General features: G+C 45.3%; 1 protein-coding gene and 1 long non-coding RNA gene across 9 annotated transcripts in view; one reads left to right on the top strand and one right to left on the bottom strand.

Moving 5' to 3' along the window:
• The window catches only part of LOC128335264 (uncharacterized), a 20,545-nt gene extending 5,774 nt beyond the window's left edge, over nt 1-14,771 (top strand). The window contains exons 2-4 of the long non-coding RNA XR_008311555.1: nt 6,746-6,849; nt 12,246-12,344; nt 14,552-14,771. This is a non-coding gene — a long non-coding RNA (uncharacterized LOC128335264). The remainder of the gene's footprint in view (nt 1-6,745; nt 6,850-12,245; nt 12,345-14,551) is intronic.
• Nucleotides 11,151-24,177, bottom strand: part of NEXMIF (neurite extension and migration factor) — a 287,314-nt gene continuing 274,287 nt past the window's right edge. For 6 of the 8 annotated variants that reach the window (XM_053273242.1, XM_053273241.1, XM_053273240.1 and 3 more), the window contains one exon: nt 11,151-24,177. In XM_053273242.1, the coding sequence (XP_053129217.1) occupies nt 19,814-24,177 (4,364 nt within the window). In that variant the 3' untranslated portion in view covers nt 11,151-19,813. The other 2 variants (XR_008311554.1, XM_053273245.1) reach the window with 2 other exon arrangements.

The following is a 24,177-nucleotide window of genomic DNA, read 5'->3' as shown; positions in this document are numbered from 1 at the left end:
TAATAATAAATTAATCCATCATCATCTTTCTGAGAGGGGTTCTGTCTCCAGAAGCTGAGCCAAGGATTTCTGTGCTAGAATCCAAACGGAAGGAAAGAATTCTTAAACAGTTAGTGGGGGGAGAGATATAATATCTGCCATAGCCAGCAAAAATAAGATCTGTGGCCATTTAGAACCATCCTAGCTTTCTCCATTTAAACAGCATAGTAGTCAAATAGAGTTATGTTTAATTATACAGCTGGAATAAATGTTAGATGATCAATTCCAGTTCCACCCAGTAGAGGACAGTGTGGACATGTACAGTATACCATCAAATATATTACCATATTGCTGATTTAATTGCATGGATTTTAGTGGCTCCCTTTCCTTGGTCATTTGGTTACCTGTTATATTGATTCCTCTCTTTAGAGCCACAAACAAGATAACAAACTCCTTCCCCACCCCTTTAGGATGACAAAAATAAATGCAAGACTGGCACCAGAATGAATTATGGGAAATCAGCAGTTCTGTTTGCGCAGTACCGATTTGCCTTTTCTTGGCTGCAGTTAAAGATTTGGTCAGCAATCTGCCATTACTCATTCAAAAATGAGGATGGGAGAAGAAAGAGGTTGGTCAGAAAGTATTGGCCAACCAGGACAACCATTATTCATTAAATTATTTCAAGACTCAATGGTAAGCTTGGGGGCAGGGAGGCAAGACCAGAAATAGTTTTTATGCTCTGATGGGAGGTTTTCACTTATCACTGACTTCAGGAGGACAGAAATGTGTGTCGTCCCCCCCCCCCAAGCCAGAACTGCATGTTATGCTAGCAAATCCTTGTTCGTGATTTATCCTTGACTTTTGCTCCTTCAGCTCTACCAGCCACAGCCATCCAAAGGTCTCCTCTTCCCCCAAACAATGCTGCCTTTTCTCTCTTGCTCCTTGCACTGGAGCTGCCTCCCAATCTCTCTCTCTCTCTCTCCAGATCCAAATCCACCATTTTCGTGCATGAAGCTTTTGGCACAACTCTAGAGCCCTCTTATGCTATAGCATAAGCCTAGGCATGTGCAATGGCAATAGTTGCTTGCTCTTCCCCTTTTTGGCCCTCCCTCCACATTCCTCCCCATCTCTGCTGTATGTTAGATGCTAAGGCTCTTTGAGGCAGGACCCCGGCCAGCTGCAATTCATAAAGCACAATGCATCTAGCTGGTACTATGTCCATCAATCAATCAGTACTTGGGGAAAGTGCCAAATTGGTGTTAAATATATTAATAAAATATAGCTGTTTCCAGTTATGTTAAATTTATTTTAACAGAACAGGAGGATAATGCAAATACGGGACTGGGAAGAGAGAGTTTGCATGGAATTAGTAGGTGGGTATGGGGGTGCTTCTTCCAAACACTTTTCTTTGTGTTTGGTGGGCCAAAAGAAAAGTTCTTTTTTGCCCACAGAAACTCCTTGTCTTCTTTCCAAATGGCCTCGTTTCCATTGGAGCCCAGCTGGGTGGACAGTGCCATGCAGGGAGAAGGTTAAGCAGTCACACCCACTTTCCAGTTCTCCCTGCAAATCTTCTGACCACCTGTCCCCTCTCCCGCCTCCCAAACTGGGTTTTTCAAGACTGGAAATAATGATATTGGTGGTGTTGTTGGGGGAGTCAATTCCATGGTGGAGCACATTCTTTGCTTCAGGTCGCAGATGTTGGGAATGTCTGGGATTTTGGAGAGCTGATCCCAAGTAGAGTAGAACAGTGGCTCAGACCATTGGCAGCTCCATATATTAATAAGCCGAGGTAGGAGTCAGTGGCTGAGGGCAAGGGTTTGCAGGTGGCTGGGAGGAAAGCAGCAGATGGGGAAGATCTAAAGTACTCTTCCACGCACCAGCCCCACATGTAAGTGAGGGAACATAATCTATTTTAGCACAGAAGGAAGTGATTTGCTCCACTCTGCTGGTCTACAAGCCCTATGCTATGCATTGGATCAAGCCATAACGCCCATTGACCCATTAATATCACCACTCTGAATGCCCATTGAGGTATAGTTATGCCTCCTTGCTCAACCACCTATTTTCCCCATCAAAGCCTGTTGCTTTCCAGCTAGAGTCTCTGGCCCTTTGCAGCTCTTCTCATCTCCTAGCTTACATTTTAGCATATTGCAGATCTGCTCACTTGAGCTTTCCCCCCTCCAGCAAGTCATACATTATACTAAAACAGTGAGTGAAATAACAGAGAGGGAAGGCTCTCCTTCCCCAGACAGCTCACGCCGTGGTGCTCCTTCAGGGCAATGACACAGCGTGTTAGATTCATTAAAATATCACCATGTGGAGAAGGAGGCAGACGCCGCTACTCGCAGGATCCTGAGTTACTTATTAAGACTGGCGTGTGATTTATACAGTGTCTTTTCCAAGCCCAGCATGTTTGCACCATTACAGCCTCTGCGCATCTCTCCAAGGGAAGGATCCAGTGCACGTTTTGTGCAGTGAGAGATGGGGGGGGGGACATATTTTGAGGTACTCACATATTCTTGGGTTTGAACCCAAAGAATGTGCATGCACCCAAGAGCATATGCAACATCCCAGATGCAGATTAGGGACTCTAATCTAAGGTAGCATAGCAGCCAAGGGGCTGAGCTATAAATCAGGATATCCCCAGGTCTAATCTTGCCTCTGACATGAACTCACAATGCAGCCTTCGGCAAGCAGCTCCCTCTCAGCTGCAATATATTGATACTTACCTTTCAGGGTTGTTGTAAGGACAAGATGATGATTTCTGGAAAGTGCTATGAACACTCCAAATTGCTTTACAAGAGATAAATATTCTTATTACTACATATCTATAACAAACACACACAACCAACTGTTGCTATTTACTTCAACCAGGAGAGGAGAGTGGTCTCATGGTAGCAAGCATGACTTGTCCCCTTAGCTAAGCAGGGTCCGCCCTGGCTGTATATGAATGTGAGACTTGATGCATGAGCCCTGTAAGATACTCCCCTCAGGGGATGGAGCCACTCTGGGAAGAGCAGAAGGTTCTAAGTTCCCTCCCTGACAGCATCTCCAAGAGAGGGCTGAGAGATATTCCTGCCTGCAACCTTGGAGAAGCCACTGCCAGTCTGTGAAGACAGTACTGAGCTAGATAGACCAATGGTCTGACTCAGTATATGGCAGCTTCCTATGTTCCTATAAATGGCCCCCATTTTGCCTTTAGTGGAATTGCTGGGAATTCCAACTGTTTGCTTGCTTGCTTGCACATATTTCTAAGTCACCTAGAGACAAGTCACCTGGAGACTTCTGTCTCTGGGTAGTTTACAATTAAAATAATTTCAACATTAAAATAATTTAATTTAAAACCCAGCATTAAAAGTATTAAAACTATTAATCTAGTTGGGTGAACAAATATGTCTTCAGTGCCTTTTTAAAAGTTGTGAGAGATGGGGAGGCTCTTATTTCAACAGGGAGTGCATTCCAAAGCCCAGGAACATCAATGGAGAAGGCCCATCCCCAAGAGGTCACTAGATGAAGCTGTGGCAACCATAGACAAACCTCTCCAGATGATCTCAATGGGCAATGGGGCTCATGGTGAAGATGTTCTCTTAAATACTGACGGCCTGAGCTGTTTCGGGCTTTATAGATAATAACCAGCACCTTGTACTCTGCCCGGAAACGTATCGGCAGCCAGTGTAGATCATTTAAGATGGGTGTTGAGATGGTCTCTCTGAGATGACCCAGAGACCAACCTGGCTGCTGTGTTCTGAATCAACTGCAGTTTCCGGACTACAAAGGCAGCCCCACATAGAGCGCACTACAGCAATCCAGCCTAGAGGTTACCAGCAGATGTACCACCGTTTTGAGGTTGTTCATCTCAATAAATGGATGCAGCTGGCATATCAGCTGAAGCTGATCAAAAGCACCTCTGGCCACTGCCTCAGCCTGGGACACCAGGAAAAGTTTCAGATCCAGAAGCACCCCCAGATTGTGTACCTGTACCTTCCAGGGGAGTATGACCCCATCCGGAACCAGCAGACCAAAATTGCCTCCTGAGTTCCGACCCCACACAATGAGTACCTCCATCTTATCTGGATTCAGCCTCAGTTTGTTATCCCTCATTCAGCCCATCACTGCCTCCAGGCAGGCATTTAGGGAGGTTATGTCCTCTCTTGATGCTGCTGACATGGAGAAATAGATTTCGGTGTCATCATCAGCATACTGATAGCACCCTGCACCAAATCTGATTATCTCTCCCAGCGTTTTCATGTAGATGTTTAACATCAGAGACAATATGGAACCCTGAGGGACACCATAGGAAAGTTCAGATTTTGAAGAACAACAGTCTCCAAGAGACACCATCTGGAATCTGCCTGAGAGGTAGGAGCGAAAACACTGCAAAGCAGTGCCTCCCCCCCCCGCAATCCCCTCATATGTTCCAGAAGGATACTATGGTCAATAGGATTGAAGGCTGCCGAGAGATCCAAAAGGACCAACAGAGTCACACTCCGTCAATCCCCAGTTGGAGATCCTCCATCAGGCCAACCACAGCAGTCTCCACCCCATAGCCTGCCCAAAAGTCAGTTGAAATGGGTCTAGATAATCAGTTTCTTCCAAGACTGCCTGGAGCTGGGAGACCACCACCCTCTCAGTCACCTTGCCCAGCCATGGAAGGTTGGAGACAATCTTATTTACAATATTTATAAGCTGGTTTGCTACTAAAAACGACATACAAAGCGGTTCAGAAGTGATTTAAAACCTATTAGTAATACAGATAGCAATGAGAACAATAAATAAACACAGAGAAGATCAAAAGTTTATAAACAATCAACATAACAATGACAAGACTCCAGAAAGAGTTATGAAAAGCCACAAGAAACCACTAAAAGTGTCAGCAAGCAGAAAGGCCATAATTTGTCTTTTAAAAGACAAAATGATTAGCATTCCACAGGTGGGAATCACCACCACGAATGCCTTATGCTAACCCCACCTGCTGAAGGCAACCAGAGAAGAGCCTCTGATGTGCACCTTACATTTCTAGCAGGGTCACATGGGAGAAGACATTCCTTTAAAAATAAAATAAAAATTAAGGTAGAAACACATGTACTTGAGTTTTCCAGGTATCCATCCCCTCTCCCAAGTATCTAGCTGTTAAATGTTCAAGACAGAAGGATATATTTTGATTTAGGGATGGTCTCTGTGCACCCAAGACTCCCTTAATGTGGCAACTGACAAAGCTGAGCCATTAACAAAAACATAACTTGTTCCTTCTAATCCATGTTTTCTTCCTCTCTGGGCCACTGTAGACATGATTGTTGCCAACAGATCTTTTTCTCTCTAACAAAGTGCATATCTTGTACAAGGTTGCTCTGACCTTTTCTACAAGCCTCTATGTGCTTAGTCACTCCCAGCAGACCCCTGGGTCGTTAGGCTGCTCTTTGCCTGAACTGCTCTGGAATGTCCTGAAGTGGCCTCCTCCAGTGCAGACCATAGAGGAGAGGAGACTGGGACCAGTTTGCCCAGAATAATAGTGTGTGTGCCAGGAGAGCTGAAGGCAGCAGTTTCTAGCTTCGGGTTGTCTGGCAGATTTGCTAAGAGGGATTTTGGAGAGAGCCGTAGTTCATTTTGGAGCGCTGTGAATGTGGCACAACTTGCCTGCCTGGTCTTTTCCTTTTCTTTTCTTGATGCCCCTCCAAACCTTCCTCCTTCTCTATATATGTAAATAAGTAGACAGTTACAAATGGTATCACAAATCTGCAGCACATTCTCTGGAAAATACCAGGAGGTAGCAAAGCAGGGTTCTTAGTAGTCAAGATCTGGCCCCTTATCTTGGGTCCCACCAAAAAATTCTCTTGCAGGGCTCAGCTTGTTCTCTTATGCTTATTGTTGCCTCTTAGAATCTGATCCCTGCATGCCCCGCCTGTCTCTGATTAGGTTACCTGTCTCTGGCCCGTTTGACTGTAAACTGTTGCTGCTGAAACTTGACCCACGCCTGCCCTGGGCCTCAGGGTTTGTCTCTGCCTCCCCACCCCCAATTAAAAACTGGCCCCCAGATGCCTGACTGCTTGGTGGCCTCAGTTCTGCTGGGTACACTCTCTGCAGTGCGCAAAGACAGTGCTGGCTCCAGGCTTGAAGGGGCCCAGGGCAAAGGGTATGGTGGATTCCCTCCTCTGTTGGTGCCCTCTCATGTGGCTGGGCCCTTCTCAGGCGGCAGCAGAATTCCACTCTGGACATGGGCTGGCCTTGTTGCATTTACCCGGCAATGAATGGCAGCAGATTTCCACACCTGGTGCCACCATTTTAATTCCCCCATAATGCCCCTGACATAGCATCATTCCTGAGAGATGCTATGTTGGAAACACTGGGGAATATGGCGGTTCCAGTTGCACTGGCGTTGTCAGACATGCCAAGAGGAAGGAGAAGAATTTAAAGGGCACAGAAACGGGGTGTTTTAATGGAAAATCTCAACTTAAGGGCAGGGTGACAGCAAGGTGAGGTGCCCTCCTAGGGGTTTTCTGGCCCCCTCCCTGAATGTTCAGCTTCAGTTTAAAAAGAAAAGGAAAAAGCTCTAGTCCTTTTACTTGTGGAGATCAGAGGAAAGGTGTGGTGGCTGAACTAACTTGCTGTCACCTTCCAGTGTTTGACCAATGAGTGCAAATGCACTGAGATAAATGGCAAGTACAACTAGGCCCTTGCTCTTAATGTTGAAAAGGATGTTAATTGTATTTTATTAACATGCAACACAGTTGAAGAGCTTTAACCACATTAAATGCCTGTCATGTTCCAGGCTGGGGACTCCTCGGCTTAGCAGTGCCAGAATCTGATGAAGATTCTAGCAGAGAAATGGGATCAGAGACCATTCATTGGACTGGAACCTGGACAGATGACCAGGTAAGAGCAGGCTAAATATAAGGCATCTCCAGGCAATTAGTTAGGATGTTGCTCCAGCTATGGTCAAGAGCTGGCAGAGGGCCTAAATAGTCCTGCCCTCAGACTGATACCTCCAACTCCACCCCTTTGATAGGAACTGTGGGTACTTATTTATCATATTTATATACCACCTGATATTAACACCTCTAGGCAATGTACACAATCCAAATTACAACATAAAACCAAACACTTTCACAGAATAAAAATAATTCACAAAGTGAAACAATTAAAATAATTTCACAGGATAAAAACAGTTTAAAATTAATCATATTTAAAAGCCTGAGAAAATATGTGTCTTAAGGGTCTTTTTAAAAGCAACCAGAGATTGAGAAACTTTTGTTTTGACAGGGAGTGCATTCTAAAACCTTGGGGCAGCCACAGAGAAGGCCTAGCCTCAAGTTTCCAGCAGATGAGCTGGCAGCAACCGTAACTGGATCTCCCCAAATGATCTGAGCAAAGAGGCACCTTTTAAAAGTGGTGATTCTCTTTATTTAGCAGGGGGAGAACAACTGGCCCTATCCATCCCCAGCACAGCATCCCTCCAGGAACTGTTGCTGGTGTCTGTCTTCTTGTTTTTTTTAAGATTGTGAAGCCTTTGGGGTCAGGGAGCCATTTTTAAATTTATATCTATGTAAACCACTTTGGGAACTTTTGTTGAAAAGTGGTATATAAGTATTCATCGTATTCGTATCTTAATAGGCAGCAGGGTTCATGACAAAGAAGGCAGTCTCTTCAGTACTCTGGACCTAAGTCATTCAGGGCTTTATAGGTAATGATCAGCACTTTGTATTTTCCTTGGAAACATATTGGCAGCCAGTACAATTCTTTCAGAACCAGTGTTGGTCCCTTTGTGTTGTCCCAGAGACCTACCTGGCTGCTGCATTCTATACCAATTGTAGTTTCCAAACTATGTTCAAAAGCAGCCCCATGCAGAGTGCACTGCAGTAGTCAAGCCTGGAGGTCAGCAGCATATGGACAACTGGTTTAAGGTCTTTTCCCTCCAGAAATAGGTGCAGGACAAGGGGCTCAAACAGTGACTCCAGCAGTGCTGGGGAGCTTCCTGTATTTCTGGACGTTCTGAGGCAGATTCCTCGGAGACAGAGGGAAAAGTCAAGGCTACCTTCTGAGGCTCTGCTGGTGGAAGCTCCTGGGGCTCCCTCCTGAGTGAAAGCTTCCAACACGCCTCCTAGAGCTAGCTTTTATGCCCAGTCTTTCCCATCCTTTGCATCTTCATATCCCTCCACTGACTCCCTTTTCCATGACTCCTACCTGTATTCATGTTCTGGCTTTTCTGAAATTATTCCCTGCCCTGTTATATCCCCTTGTGGAATATTTCACAGGCTGCCTGAAGGACAAATATTTAGCAAGGGTTGTTTCCAGTAGAAGCAGAAAAAGACAGCTGATACTCTCCTTCAGCTTAGTATCTTTGACCAAATTGCATTTTGAAGAAAACATAGAGAATTTCTCATCTTCCCAAGCTGAGAATTCATCTGTTCTGTTCCTACATGATAAAAAGTCCAACAGCTGCTTTACAAACCTCCTCTGGCAGGGCGATATTGACACACATTAGCTACAGGAACACTTTGCAGGTGCTGTTGTGATCAAATCAAGGAACTGCCTGAGGGGCTTTACATATAGGAAAATGAAGGGTGGGGGGAGAGGGACGGAGGAACATAGGCCATAAATCAATGGTGAGGACCTGATGCTATTATCTGCAGCCCAAGCTTCAAATCTTCCCTCTTTGTAGTTCAGATGCTCATCCTGCAAGGGTCCAAATTCACCATTAGAATCCACAGTCACCTTTGATCTAATATTCAGATAATACCTTCTTATTCCTGAGGCTGACTGTACATCTCGCTCTGTTTCTCTCTCCCTCGCCCCTCCTTCCTTTCTTTGTATGACAGACAAGAATATTTCTGCTCTGGTTAGAGAGCAAGGCAAGGAGATTTTACACATCCCATTTGCTAAGCATTTAAATAACTGAATTCTCTTTGGTAGGCAGAGCATGGAAGGAAAACCATTTCTCATGTCACAGAGGCGAGGATGATTAGAATAGGTATTAAGGTGGCTTTGAGTCAAGGTACAGCTGAGTAGCCTTTAAGCAGAGGTAATCTCATAATGGAAAACGGTATAGGGAAGAGATGTTGAATTTAATCCTTTCCGGAATATTATGGTGCTTCGCTGCTCTGAGTGGAAAGTTTGCTGCAGCTTGAACTGCGATCCAACCTGGAATCATTCATTGCTTAGCCACCTGACATGGGTAAGAAGCGAAATACTGAATAGGAGACACTGGAAATTAAATCTTGTTATCTCTGTTAAATTTAATCTTGGTTATCTAGAACATAAATACTGTTCCAAATTTCACCTGTTTTGACCTCATTCTCATTAAGGTGATAACCCTGTATCTAGATTGTACCACTAGACCAGGTCTTCTTACACCTGGGTCTCCAGATGTTGTTACAACTTCAGCTCCCATAATCCCCAGCCACAGTGGCCAAAGGGCATAGCAGCTGGGGATTATGGGAGCTCAAGTCCAACATCATCTGGGGACTCAAGTTTAAGAAGCCTTGCACTAGACTGTAAGTGGGAGTTTTATGCTCCCCTGGGGAAAAGATTCCTTGCACACACAAAACTAGCACACCAGGGAGGTTGGCAGATCAGAAGCTTTCTGGCTGACATCTATTTTTATTTTATCTTATTTATGTACATTCAATCATATGCGCAAATCTGTCCATGTAGAAACCTAGCATGCCAGGGAGAAGGACTAGAGCGCCCCCCACCCCAAACATGCTAGGTTTCAGTTTGCAGGAATTATTATTATCTGTATAGAAGAGCACAGGTTTGCTGCCTTAGTCAGAGCTAGGCCAGAGAGGCAGGAGCAATAGGAAATGAATGAGAACAACACCAGGACGAGTAGCTGTATTCAAGACTTTTGCCTTGCAGTCATGCATGCTGAAATTTTACTTGTACAGGAAAACATAAGAACAGTTCAGCTGGATCAGGGCAAGCATCCCTCTAGTTTAGCATCCTGCGCCACACAGTGGCCAACCAGGTGCATCTGGGAAGATTCCAAGCAGAGAAAAGAGGCACGTGGTGGTCAGGGACATGCCCCCTCTGACCCCGAGGGAAATGTACTACCAACCAGGCTAACAGCCACTGATAGCCCTATCCTCCATGAATTTGTCTAATCCCCTAGATTGGTGGCCATTGCCACATCCGGCAGTAGCCAATTCTGTAGTTTAACTACATATTGTGTAAAGAAGTACTCCTTTTGTCTGTCCTGATTCTTCCAACATTTAGCTTCAATAGATGACCCCAGGTTCTAGTATTATGAGAGAGGGAGAAAAACACCTCTCTGTCCACGTGGTCCACATTGTGCATAATTTTGTACGCTGCAGGCCAAGGCATATTGTACCATAAGACCACTTTCCATATAATAAATTTACAAAATTTTAAATTTTGTACACCACCTCGAGGTGTACATATCAGCCAGTATAAAAATATGATAAATAAATAAATATTTGGGTGCTCAAAGGGTCTTTTTAGATTGAGATATCACATCTTTTATCTTCACATGGAACGATTCCTGGAAAAGTCTTCAACCTGAGTCATGTTCAGCACCAAGTCAGTGCTGAGGGCAAGAGGATGGCTGATCGCAGCACAACCTTTACACACAGAGGCGGTTCAAGTTTTTAAAACTTTTTAAAATCTTCATGAGAGCACAAAACATTACATTAAAAGATACCATAAACAAACCACCTTCGACACGAAGTCCAAATCTGTTCTATATTTATATTTATTTTCTTCATTTGTAGTCTACTTTTTAGGTGTGCTTCAGCTAAGCCAACCAAGATTTTAGGGAAAGAAGGATTTTCCCATTGAAATATTGATCCAGTCAATTAAATGAGCTACTCTTGGAAGCTCATTAGTGGCGGGGGGGACGGGACCTCCAGATCTAATTATTGAACAACAAATAGCCAAGCTAAAAATACAGTAGGGTAATTACTGGCAAAGAAACGCCAGCTTGAAAGCAGTTTTGGTCGGATGAAGCTGATGAAGATCTCTCTCTCTCTCTCTCACGAGCACACCCACACACACCCACACACCTCAAGGACAAAACATTTTGCTACCAGGTTTTGTGCTCTCCCTGCTAAAAGAGTTTCATTTTGAGCCTGGAGTAGTTACCACACAATCAAGCAAACAGCTAGGGGGGAATTCTGACAACTGAGGAGAGTGAGTGGATTATATATCACCACCACAGCTGATAATAAATGGGAGTTTAATTTCTTTGCATACATCATCTTAAAATGAGATTTTTATTTTTATTTATTCCATAAACAATATAACAAAACTCAGCAAGTTAACAATATGACGTATTCACCGTACAGAGTCAGTCACAAATATTTAAAACCTTTGCAACAAGAACAACAAAACCAAAAATATTACAAGAATAATTTACAAGAGGATCTATAAAACAGCAAAGCGCTCACAAATTTTTCCAGTTTCCTTTACACAAGTATCACTACACTCTTTCACAACATTTCTTTTTATTACAAAATTCCCAACAAAAGTTTAAATTTTTTTTCTTTGTATTTTGGTTTTTAAAACCAGAAACCTTTAAGTATACATCCTTTTATTAGCACCTGGTTGGGTGCCAAAAAGGGAAAACCTCACACATACAAACACTTCACAGCACTTTTCTAAGAAAAATATACACTTACAAAATATTTTACAAATTGGCACACTTAAAAATATACAAGATTTTGTAGGCGTCTTAGAGTGATCCTTAAGAATTATACTTCAATTGACTCTACAGAATATTTATAAAGCTTGTTCTAAAAGGAAGGGAAAAAAAGGCAAATTATCCCCAAACATGTTAAGATTGCAATGTACTCTGTTAAACAGAAATGGATATGTTACATTCATTTAAAGGGCCATATAGGATTTCTTTAACGCTCAAGGGGAATAGAAGTTTTCTGTAGCACCATAAAACAGTCGCAACTTAATAAAGAGGTGCCTCTGATTCAAGGGAAGTTAACTTAAGGAGCAGTACATTCAAGTCTCTGTAGGCAGCAGTTAAAGTGCCCACAGCGAGGGCTGCAGGCAGTGGAACAAAGCGTCTACCCTGCTTCCTACTGGGAGGAAAAGACAAAAAGGAATTGAACTGGGACTCTTCTTACCTATCTCACAGTTTCAATATTCCCCCCTTGTGCTTTTGAAGTGTCCGTTTTTCTATCTCTAGAAGGGGAGTGAGAACTAAAAAGGCGACTTCTTGCTTGCTTTCCACCCAGTGGGCAAGGGCTCAGTAAACTTGTCCAGCAACCCAGTTATCCTGAGCATTCTTCTCTTTGCTTTAGATCTAATGGGCCAGCTGCCCCCAAGACTGTCACTCCACTGTCGCTAGCGTCACTTATTTACCTGAGAAACAGACTGGAAAAACCTTGCTTCAACCAAAGGTACCATACGCCTTCTAAATTCTCTCTGTTGGCATATTTATTTATTTATTTTCATTTTCTCTCTCTTACTAAAACAGCTCATTCTCAAACAGATGCTATGGAGACTGATGCCACACCATCTCCCCAGAGACCTTTGGGAGGAACCAAATCATGTGGGAGTGGAGAATGCAAAGCTTTGCACGATACAATCAGACATAGTCTAAGGCAGGCCTGCTCAACTTGGGGCCCCCAGCTGGTTTTGGACTACAACACCCATAACCCCCAGCCACAGTGGCCAATAGCCAGGGATTATGGAAGTTGTAGGCCAACATCTGCAGGAGGGCCTAAGTGGAGCAGCCCTGGTCTAAGGGCTGTAAAGCAGATTCCTTCTACATGTGCACACTGACTTCAGGGGCATGGCTCAGGCGAAGCACAACCGTGTGTCCTTTAGTGCCACTGAAGCAACAAAAACTGGGGAGGGGAAGTGGAAGAGACCGAACGCAGGCAGGAGACATGACAGAGGACCGGTGGCCAGCCAGAGACTCCCCAGCTGTGGTTGGACTAAAACTCCCCTCATTCCCTGCCACAGTTTATGGTGGCTGAGGATGATGGGAGTTGCAGTCCAGCAACAGCTGAAAAGACTCTGGTTGGCCACCCTGAGACATACCCCCCCCCCGCTTGCTTTTAGAGGGTTGAAGGTTTGCAAGAGGGATTGTGGCTCATGTTGTAAATATTAATTCCACTTTCACCTCTGGTAAACAGATTTTATTTTGTTTCTCATTTGAGCAGAAGTGACTATGGGATAAAAGAATGCATATGCACCATGGGAAAAGTGGTCCCTCTCAAGCCATGTTCAGCTCCTCCGAACTATTTTCTTTGGCTGGAGCCATACATGCCACAGAGCTGCTGCTGCTGCTGCTGCTTCAGACTGCAAGTGAGGTAGCACTCTTTGAATGCTCCTCCAAGCCAAGAACGCCTTTCCAGGTAGAAAACTAGGCCCGCAGGGAGAGGCCTGTGCGAAATCTGAGACTTTGACGAGGTAGTTTCTTCTTGCAGAGTTTATTTTATCTAGCAAGCATTCAAAATTTGTATTCCCCACCACTGACTGCCTGAAGTGGTAGAGTCCATTCTGCCACCTCGTCTCACAGCACCAGGCCTTTCTCCAGCCTGTCGTGTCAGGCAGCCTGCTGCAGACTGCCTTCTAGGGCTTTGGCGCTTGCGCTCACAGTCTTGCTTATTCCCACAGTAACTGCAGTTGTCATACTATGTGCTAATGTGTTAAAATGCTATAATAAACCCTCTTATCTTAATAAACTATGGGAGGTAACAAACTTGAGGTGTTGTCATGGAATGAGTGAGAAGCACATCTCGCAGTGGCAATTCTGGGTACCAATTCTAATGCCAGAGAACAAATACATCAGAAGCACCAGTTACAAAGGGTCCAAGTGTGTACAGATTCACAGCTTTCCCCTTCAAAATACAAGTGGCAACCAGGAAAGGATTGGGGCCCCACTTGCAAGTATTTGGAAGGGCAAAGGTATGATTTACACACACAGCAACCTACGTAATTGAGATGTTCCATCCATTTTATTCTCGGGTATCAGAATCCAAGTACAAGAAATGGCCAACATCCAGAACAACATTGTGCTGATGGAAGAATGTTTCCCATTGCATGAATGGGGTTGGACTCTTTTTTGCCAATCCTCCATTTCCTCTGCAGCCATCTATGCCTCCTGAAAATCTGCCTCTTGAGGCTGTGGACCCTCCGGGAAATTTTTTTGGGAATGCAGAACGGAGAAAGTGGATCAGCAAAAATTGCCTCCCCTGCTTTTGTGTGACAGAAAGTTTTCCTTCACCAGCATAGTAGTCTGGATATCAGCCAGTATCTTAAGAAGTGGTACTGATTCTCACATTTGGAGGCTGGAGTCAATCTGAAAGAAAGATCGCTGATTGAGTTGCAGGTGCTCATGCCACTTTTGCCTCTGATAAAAAGCGTTTGCCAGTTTTTAAAAGAAGTAACAAAAACCTACAAAGTGTATATTTGACAGAGATGGCAGTGGCACAAAAACAGCTGGCCCTGTATACTATGGGAACAATGCCGCTCTCAAACCACTGCCAGCATTTTTGAACTTTATCTCCAGCCCTAATGCAAGGACTCCCCAATCCAGATGTGCATGTTTTAACAAGGCACGGGATTAAAGCCTCATATCTTTGTTTGTGGCCAACAGTAGATTGAGTTGGAATCTGGGAAATTTGAACTTCCAGCAAGCAAAAAGGTTGCCTCTTGACGATGAACCTGGCTCACCATTTTGTTCGTTTGTCTCTCTGCTCAGAACCTTAATCAACGTTACTGTGGTTCACACCACATGCTTTAAGAGGTTGTCAGTCCCTTAATCCTTGTGTAGCCTCACCAGTATTATCTCATGATTAAATAAGAACACTGCACAATTCATGTTTCATCCTTTGTCCAAGATGTCATGTACGTTTTAAGAGCAAGAGTAAAACAAGATAAAGTGGAAACCTAGGCACTGCAGACAGCTGCAAAAGCGGGGCGGGGGGGAGCAGATGGGGGGGCATGAAGATCAGAGAAGCTGGTGAGAGTGCAGGCAGGAGTGGGGTAATGTGTGTGTGTTAACCAGAGGATGGGCACAGTGAAGCCACGACACCCTTCAGAAGGAAGAAGTGGGGAGGGCTGTGTATGAAATAAGGACAGCCACCTAGCTGCAGTGTTCTAGAAGCCCTATAACTCGGAGGGAGTAAAACAATGAACAAGGAAGTGTCAAATCAAGACAAGTGAAGGAGAAGCTGGAAATGAGGTTTTTGGCAAATGCAGGAGCAAGAAAAAGGTGCTTATGACAATGTTCTATTGAGGTAGCAATAAGGGAAGCACACTGCAAGAGGGTGTGGGGAAGGAAACGTTAATTCTAGAGGGTTTCCAAGGAGAGAGAGAGAGAGAAAGTGTGTGTGTGTTGAAGGTCAAGCAGCATAACTGGGGCTGGGACAGAATCTGGTTTTGATTTTGAGCAACTTCCAGTTTTAATAGGGTCAGCTATAAGGCGCCATAAAAGGCGGAGAAAAATAAAGCAGCAGACAGAAGCATGAGACGCAAAGTATTTGCAAGCAGCAGCATCTACACTGAACTGAAACCGGGGGGGGGGGGGGCTGTATGAAATGCAGTAAAATAGAGTCAGCATATTTTTATGTCCTGTATGCATGTCCTATTGCACATTTAAGAAAGACAGTTCACTATTGCTGCATGTTACAGTACATATCTTAAGTGGTAGCGTCATTATGTTGAGCATATGGACCATAATACAGGTTTATAGAAAGGTGCTGTCAAATCAATGCCAGTTCAGGTTCAACAGGAAGGAAGCCGCCCTCTTCAGAAGCTAGGCCTTCTCTGGCTCCACAGGAGCAGCAAATGAGCATCCAGAATTGTCAGGGAAGCCTTCCACCCCTTACCTCTCAGGATGCCAAATCAGAAGCAGAGCATGAAAACCACATCTGTTCATGGGACCGGGGCGGGGCGCGTTTCTTTCTCAAACAAATCGATAAATACAGAACGCACCACCCAGCTTGCAAGATGACGTAGCCCAGAGTTGTTGAGTCACACACTATGCAGGAGGTTGCCTCTCCTTTGCAGTGGTGAAGTGCTGTAGCTTACAAGTAGCTTACCACATGGTGACAGCTGCCAGCTGCCAGGGTTGTCAAGCTTGGGTCTCCAGGTGCTTTTGGACTACAGTTCCCCTCATCCCCTGTGGCTCAAGCCCCTGCTGGGAGTTGTAGTCCAACAACATCTGGTGACCCAACGTCCAGCCCCCAGTTGAGCACTGTGTCAAGACAACAGCCAGGGGTGAGCCACAATGGAGGGTGTTTGGGGGCGGGGGGGCAGGCAAACGGCTCGACCATTGGGACACTGAACATATTCCAGGCACATCCAGGGGTGGATGGGGGAGGGGTCTCAACACGGTCTGGGTCAGTCATATATTTTCAAGTATGTGCGGCTGAGGCCCCACCTCGCCTTGGGCTTACAACATGCCAAAGCGTTCGAATGACCAGCCACCTTGCCCAAGGAAACCCATTCTTTGAAAGAGTCTGGGGTTGCCTGTGCTGTGAAAAAAGGCAAGAGTGCTAGGCACGGTGCTGTATCTGGCATCAGCCCCATAGAGACCAGAGGGAACAGTCTGGTCAGGAACAGCCTCAGCTACTATGGGGCTCTCCCGTTTGTACGACAGTGGCGGAAAAAGCACAACCACAGGGAGGGACGGAGGGAGGGGAGCCTCTGCGGAGTGGATTGAACAGGGACCGGCCGTGCACATCAGAGGGTCGGAAAAGCAAAGGAACGGTGGGTGGAGCGGGGAGTAAGATGCTATCATAGTATCCCAAGGTGGCAAGCCAAGGCTCAAACAGAGAGAACCACCAGTTACCATTGTGGCTGGGGGTGATGGGAGTTGTAGTCCACCAGCATCTGGGGACCCATCTGGGAGAACCCTACAACACTGTTCACTTGACCCCAGCTTCTATAGACCACTGGCAGTGTCCCACAAACAGCCAGGCTTTTCCAAAGGGGTGGGGAGTGTGTTCTCCTTCAGAGTGGGTTGGCGCAAGCGGCTGGTTGTGGAACCCTGCCTCCCCCCTCCACCTCCTAAGAAGGACTTGGCCCAGGCTACTGAGTCCCCAGCAGGCCATGGTGACCAACAGCCTAGTTTCAGCTAAGTGGGGCTAACTGCCTGTGCCTCTTATCGACCCATCTTTCATCACAGACCTCTCCCTGCCCAGCATGAAGCACAGGCCTTGCCTATGGTCCCTCATGGCAACCCCAGTTTAGGCTTCCTGTGCACAATTCCTGTGCGACTGGAACTAGACCAGCAAGCAGCATGAAGCCGGGCCTGGAGTCAGCATTTCAAAGACAACTTGCCACCCCCACTTTTGGGATGCAGATCAGCTGTGTATTGCTTTCAGTGTCACTACAAAGCAGCCTCGTGGTTCAAGTGTCAGCATTTGTTCCCCAACGCAGAAAAAAGGGGCTTAACAAAGATCCAAGCAACTCCAATGTCTAGTTTCAGGAGGGCCAAGCCAAACGTCTAATCTGAAGTTTTAATTCACCCATGGTCTGCTCCATTACTAACTAAGCAGAAAATTATCCGCCTGAAGGAAAAATAGTAAAATGTGTGTGTGTACAACCCCAAGGGGAACCATCTGGAAAAAGACAGCCATGACCACATCCCACTGAAACCTATGAAACGGTTTAGTTGAGACAAGTGCAGGTCTCTGGAAACCTCAGTGCTTTACAATGGAGAGAAAGCAGTTCCTCCATCAAATTGCTCATCCATATTATTACGATCCGCTATTGCAGCAAGTCCTACTCTTATCTGCCTTGGCATCCAGGAAGTCAACCAGCTGTCAAGCCTCTTGCATATCAAGTTTTCACAATAAATCAGCAGCAAAACGCAGAGGCTCTCAAGAAAAATAAATGGAGCTTTCTTTTTCTCTTAAGGGAGGCTTGGGTTGAGGAGCAAAGTTTGAAATTTGAAAATGACATTTAATTAAGCAGCCAACACGTATTACTCCCTTGGGAAAGCACATGTCTATATTTGCTGTCCGGAAAGCAAACCGGGTCCCCGTTTGGAGAGATCAAGAATTCAGTGTGCTTCTGTATGGCGTATGGAGTCAAGATACAAATTCATAATCGCATTAAAAGCTTTTTTTGTTTGTTTTGTTTTTAACAACCCTTCAAACAATATTGTCATTGCAAAGGTTAGAACATTTTTTAAAAAACACCACCACCAAGCTCGGGTCTCAGAGCTCTCCTGCCAGGATAAGCAAAAACATGGTTAAGAAACAGCTCAAAATGAAATACCAATACAGTGTATGAAATGCATGTGTTTCCAATTTTCTAACTACCTTTAGAGTTGATCCCAGGTTATATTACAAAATATAGAAAACTGAGATACAAAGCAGCATCCATACAATTTTGCTCTTGAAATTATCTTCAGCTACAGGCTTTGCTTCAAAGGAAACAGGTGGTATAAAAACAGCTGCTCCCTCCCCCCCACCAAATGCAGACACTTGAGTTTTCAGTAAACTTACCTTGAGTGATTTTGTTTAATGTCTGAAATCCTCCAACAACTCTACGCTCTCCTAGGTCGAAGTTTAATCTTTCACCACTGTTTTCCAAAGGGCAACAAGCATTTCCCCCTTTGCATTATAAAGCCACTCCCCGCTCCCCACCATCTCTCCGTGAGCTCTAAACCACAGGGCAGAATCCATGAAATGAGGTAAGTCAATTTGGCACACATGTCCATAAAACTTTTGGTACATTGTAGTAGGCGATCGACATCATTTCCATAGTAGTTGCTTTCAAAAGGGGTGGCTAATCGTATCACTGGAATGTTAGTAGTAAATCAAAAGGCAAAAGAGAGCTCCAGGGGAAAAACCCACTCACAACCCATTGTTGATAGAGATGTAAAAATATGTACAGTACAACACTTGTTCAGAGTTTGGCACGCTTTTGTAGTGGTTGTGGGTTAATAGTGCATAAGCAACTGTACCACAGTATGACTTTTGAGACACAAGAAAATACCATGTTAGTTTTGCTTTCAAAGAATAGAAGTCCCACAATTTCAAACTTTTGATTTCAGCACTTAACACTTCAACATATTACAAGGCATTATTAATTTTTTTTTCTTTTTGAGCGAGGAAGAAAAAGGAAAAAAACACTCAAAAGGAAAAGGCAAAAACCCCAAGCAAGCATCAAATGTCTTTCTAGAAAAAGGTGTCTCTTCTTCAAATACGGGTAAAACCAAAAATGTTGTTTCTGCTTTAAGAAGAATGTAGTCTGTTTCCCTGCAGAAAAACCAAACATTTTATGCCATCTTAGTTAGCTTGTGTGGAGTCAGGTAAGCTCTAACTTGGATAGAGTAGATGAAGCTTTTATGGTGCAGGTTAGGATATAAACAGCAGAGGGGGCTAGAGAGCACGCAAAACTGCCACAGGGAGCTCAGCTAGGGGATGAGCTGTCATTTTGCAACCTAAAGACCCTTTTCGTTTGGATATCTTGGCTTGTTTTGGATGCATAACCTCTTTTTTGTGTTTTATTTTTTACAAAATGTTCAAAAAAAGTCTTTTCCTTTTTTGAAACCATTAAAAAAAGCACATAATTAACCCTTAAAAATAAATAAAGGAATTAAAAACCGAAGATGCGAAACAGCAAGAAAAAATAAGAGTAGCCTTGTTAGTTTGTATTTAACTCCAGCCAAGCCAGAAAAAAATTGATCATTCTTTTTAGGTAGCTTGCAAGAAATAAGCATTTTTCATGCACTTTGAAAACAAAACATGAACAACAACAACAACAAAAAAGAAAAGACCTGTAAGAGGGGAATGTCTCTTTCATGCAATTCTTGGTTTCACAGGAAGGAAAAAATGAGGAAGAGTGGGCTTAGCAGGTAGTAGGAAAGTTAAGGGTGCATTCCAGCCAGTTTGGTGCAGTATTACCTCAGTTTTTCAAATGAAGCTGTCACAGATGGGTCCTTATGGGCCGGTTCGCGGTCGGTTCGCTTTACTTTACAGTTCTCATCCCTCAGTGACTTAGACGTCGATTTATGCCGATACAGCTTTTTATGGGTAGGCTCATTTTTGGCTAAAGTGCTCAGGTTACTGTAGCTTTTATCAAAAAAAGGAGAGTGAATGTCTGTGGCATACCCGGTCGAGCAGTTGGGGCGTCCAGGATCGCAGGAGCCTGTCCGGCTGCTACTTCTGCTCAAGCCCTTGTTCCCTGGTTTGTGGCTCTTTCCCGTTCCCAAAGAATTGCTATTCACCTTTTTCTTGGACTCTGGTGACGTTCCGGCCAGAATCTTAAGAGTTTTCAGTTTCAGGCTGTTTGATTCAGGTGACCGGAATATGTCAGAGACATTGTTATGGCCAACAGGCCCCCACAAGGGTTCAATGGAGGCCATCATAAATCTCTGAACATCTGCCATTCCAGATGCAATGTTTGATAAAATATTGGACGGCTCTTCAAATTCCCTTTGATCATCATCAAGCAGGCTGTTCGCATTTCCTATGCTGGTGTCGGACCAGCCTGCACTGCCGTCTTTCCCCAGAGCCCATTCCCCAGGTAGGCCATTATGCTTCCCTACCTTTATGGAGGTTGAGCTGCAGTGCTGAATGGATTCCACCAGTGCTTTTGTTGCTGAGGCCGTATTGTTCAAGGAAGCGGTGGCCCTACTCCCAATGCCTGATGTCTTTTCACCATTAACACCAGCCGCATTTTTCCCTTTCCTTGTAGATTTTGGAGACTGCCTCGAATTTTTTCCTTGTGGCTTCTCAGTCCCTTTGTTGGCTTTGGGCGATTTTTTTCGAGTGTTTTTCTGTGGAGGGCTTTGGTTTGTACCCACATTTTTATTAGATGAACTTTTCCTCTTCGATTTTGACACTTTGCTATTGGTGCTAATTTGGCCAGATGGCTCATTAAATGTTGACAAGCATGGGCTTTTTTCAAGGAGGCTGACAGAATCCTCATCGTTGAACATATGGAACTGAAATTGATGATTATTTAAAGTGAATCCATTATCTGTCTGATCTTGGGTCTGGAGAACCCCACAGTTCCACTTGACCTTCTCGGGACTGCTTAGCACAGTTTGAGAGCTATCAGGGAAACATTTCAGATTTCCCAATGGTTTGGTTTCCGACCCGGTCATCTGCGGGGAAAGGTTAGGAGTATCTGGAGGAGACATTTCTGAAAGCGACGAAGGACGGAACTTATCAGGTGTGAAGTTGGAGATATCTAAAAGGTCTGTGGACTCCTTCAAAGGCGTTATTTCATCTATGCTTTGCTGAATTACTAGCTTGGGACTGCAGTGAGCCAAGAAATCATCCGCAATATCGTCTTCCCCATCCTTTTCACAAGACTTTAAACTCAGGGAACTGTAATTGCTCGAGCTAACTGACAAGGAGCCCACTGAATCAAAACTAACAAGCCTCCCATCATCTGTACTTAGTGTTCCTCTCTGGAAATGGAAATGCCCCTCTCTGTTACTAAAATGGCACGACTGATAGGAGTCATCGGACGGTGATTGCTGGCTATCGGGCACATATTTTTTTTGGTATAGTAATTTGTTGCTACTCAGATTTACTTGACTGTATCCAGAGGGTGGGATGCCGTCTGCACCCGGGCAGCTGCCAAACTCAGCCGTTGCCAGTGCAGAGGCCTCCCGCATGTCGCTTGCAAATTCCTGGCTGCTGGTGGTGGTGGATTTGTCGGCTGGCCACATACTGCTGCCGAAGTTGCTTGGCTCGATTTCCAAGTGGCTGGGCGACTGCTGCAGCTCCGACTCGGAAGGTGGGGACAGAACACAGCTCTGGGCAGGCTGCAGAGCACAGAAGGATTTATCTGCTTGAACGATGCTGGGGAGAGGATCCTGTGGCGGCGGCGGCTGCTGCTGCTGCTCTGGGGGCTGCGGGCTGAAGTAGGCAATGCCAGTGTTGCTTGACAAATCAGAAGCATCTAACAAAGTCTGCAAATATCCTCCAGGGATGAGGGGCACACTGGCAGCAATATTAGCAGATGGAGGAGGCTTGTCTGAAGAGCAGGTGGTGGGTAGGAAAGGATTTTTAGCAACCTTGTCCTCCAGGCACTCGGAAAGGCGAGAGCCGTCTGCAGTACAAGGAACACTTTCACCCTTTAAACTAGTTGCTGGCTCCTGATTCTCCAAGGCCGGGGAGGCCTCTGCCAGGTTGGAGGTGGCTTTGATTCGCTTGCATTTCAACCTGGCTTCGCTTTTGAATTTGATCCTGCGCAGAACTTTCCTCTCGGGCCCCTTGAATTCCCTGTCCTGCAATTTGCACTTTGGTGAGGCGAGGCTTGTGATGTCATTCAGATGCAAACCATTGGCACAGCTGGGAGTGGCAATGGCCAAGGCCTGCATCCCTTTGAGGCCTGTGTCGTCGTCAATCCTGCGGCAGAGCTGCTTTGGATCGGAGGAGCAAGAGCCCAGCTTGCTCATGGGCTGCTCAATGGCTTTAATTCTCTGGATCCTGTGCCTATTGGCCAGTTTGCACTTGCGCTTTCGCGGGTGAGGGAGGAAGGTGATGTCCGAGCCATTGAGATAAAAACTCTGCTTGTGGTAGAGGGCCGATTTGAGAAAGTTGAGCCGGCTCTGCCACCTCTCTTGCCAAAAGGCCTTCAAGGGAGCCAGCTTGGCATATTTGCTCAACAGTTCCTCACTTAGTGTAACTGTTGTCTCGCTGGCATCCACTTTGCTGAGTTTGACTAGCATGTGCTTCTCCCCTTTAAATCGGTTGATGATGATATATTTGATGATGACGGGGGTCTCCTTGCGAGAAACTTTTCGCCTCTTCTTTGGGCACCACTCATCATCATCTTCCTCCTTGGGTCCATCTGGGATCCATTCCTTCTTATCTACAATCTTCTCACTCTCAATGGAATCCACATCGTACAGATAGTCGTCGCTGTACCTCACTTTCCTTTTTGCCCGCAGGCCATAATTCTGTTGAATGGAGCTGGAGTGGTCTCTGGGAAGGTATTTGTTGCAGTCCTTAAGATCTTGGAGCACATCAAAAGAAGATTCAGTGCAGGTGCTGTCATCACTGAACTCTCCAGAGTCCTCCGTGGAATTCACAAGTTCCAAGAAGTGGTTTCTTTTGGGACCAATGTATTGTACCACCTCTGTACTGGTGCAAGATTTGTTTAAGGCAACTTTCGCACCCTCCTCCTCCTCCTCTTCCTCCTCCTCCTCCTCTCTCCCCTCTCCATCCACCTCTGCTTCCCCCCAAATGATGCTCTCCTCAGATTTGAATTGGGAAGGATCAGCAGGTCCTCTTGGCCCCCTTTTCAGGGCTGTTCTGCCTTCCCTTTTAGGGCATCCGCTGAACACGCTTGGAAAGAAGTTGAACTGGGTGTCCTCTTGCAGGGTGCCCGTCTTCTCCCTCACATTGTCCTGGAAGGATTCGTAACGGATTTTTAAGGAGCAGACATCACTTCCCAAGGTTGAATCATCATCATCGAACATGTAATTATCCACATCTTCCTCGGAAAACAGATTTACAGAAAGCTCATTTTTGGAGCAAAGGTCAAGCAGCTCAATTTTGCTTTCACTAATGAAAGATTCAAAATAGCCCCATTCCTGGTTAGGATTTGTGAGTAAAGGTTCCTCCCCATTGCACTTGTCTAATAGTAATCCCTCATAATAATTTTTCTGAGTGGGGTCCTCTGAATCACTGTCAGATTTCTCTGCATCTCTTTTGTCTGCTGCCCTCGATTTATGCATAGGGAAGCTTAAAAGCTGGTCTGAAAGCAGTTGATCCCCATATCTCATGGTTTCTCCTGTGCTCATGCAATGAATCCCTATATCAGAGACCGAACAGGTGTCATAATCCTTATTTATATCACCCATTTTCAGGCTTATTCCCGGCTCTGCATCAATGCCGTCCTTGGATTCAATAAAGCAGCCCAGACAGGTCCGACTGGGCTGCATCAAGCAGTCACCAGTGAGCGCCGACATGCTCCCAGGCTCCATAATGGTGAACGGCACCTTCTCGCAATCCCCCGGCAGAGACCAGGCACTCATGCCCTTGGTAACACACGACGTAAGGGAAATGGCGTGAACGGAGGAGGAGTCATCAGAAATGTGATCGGGGACATCGGCCAGTCTCAGGGGAGACGGAGGGCTCAGCCAACACGGCTTCTTGGAAGTCAGGGCTGTCTGGGCTCGATGACACACAGGGCTGCCGCTCTCTTTCTGAGCTGCCGCTGCTGCTGTCAGGGCTGGGAACGGAACTGCAGCAGCATCTGCAGCACGGTGAGGCTTTTCATCGCCATTCAGATCACGTGATT

The sequence above is a fragment of the Hemicordylus capensis genome, chromosome 11 (assembly GCF_027244095.1).
Source record: "Hemicordylus capensis ecotype Gifberg chromosome 11, rHemCap1.1.pri, whole genome shotgun sequence".
Classification (NCBI taxonomy): domain Eukaryota; kingdom Metazoa; phylum Chordata; class Lepidosauria; order Squamata; family Cordylidae; genus Hemicordylus; species Hemicordylus capensis.
Note: the sequence above shows the minus strand (reverse complement) of the source record. Positions and strands in the feature narration are given on the sequence as shown.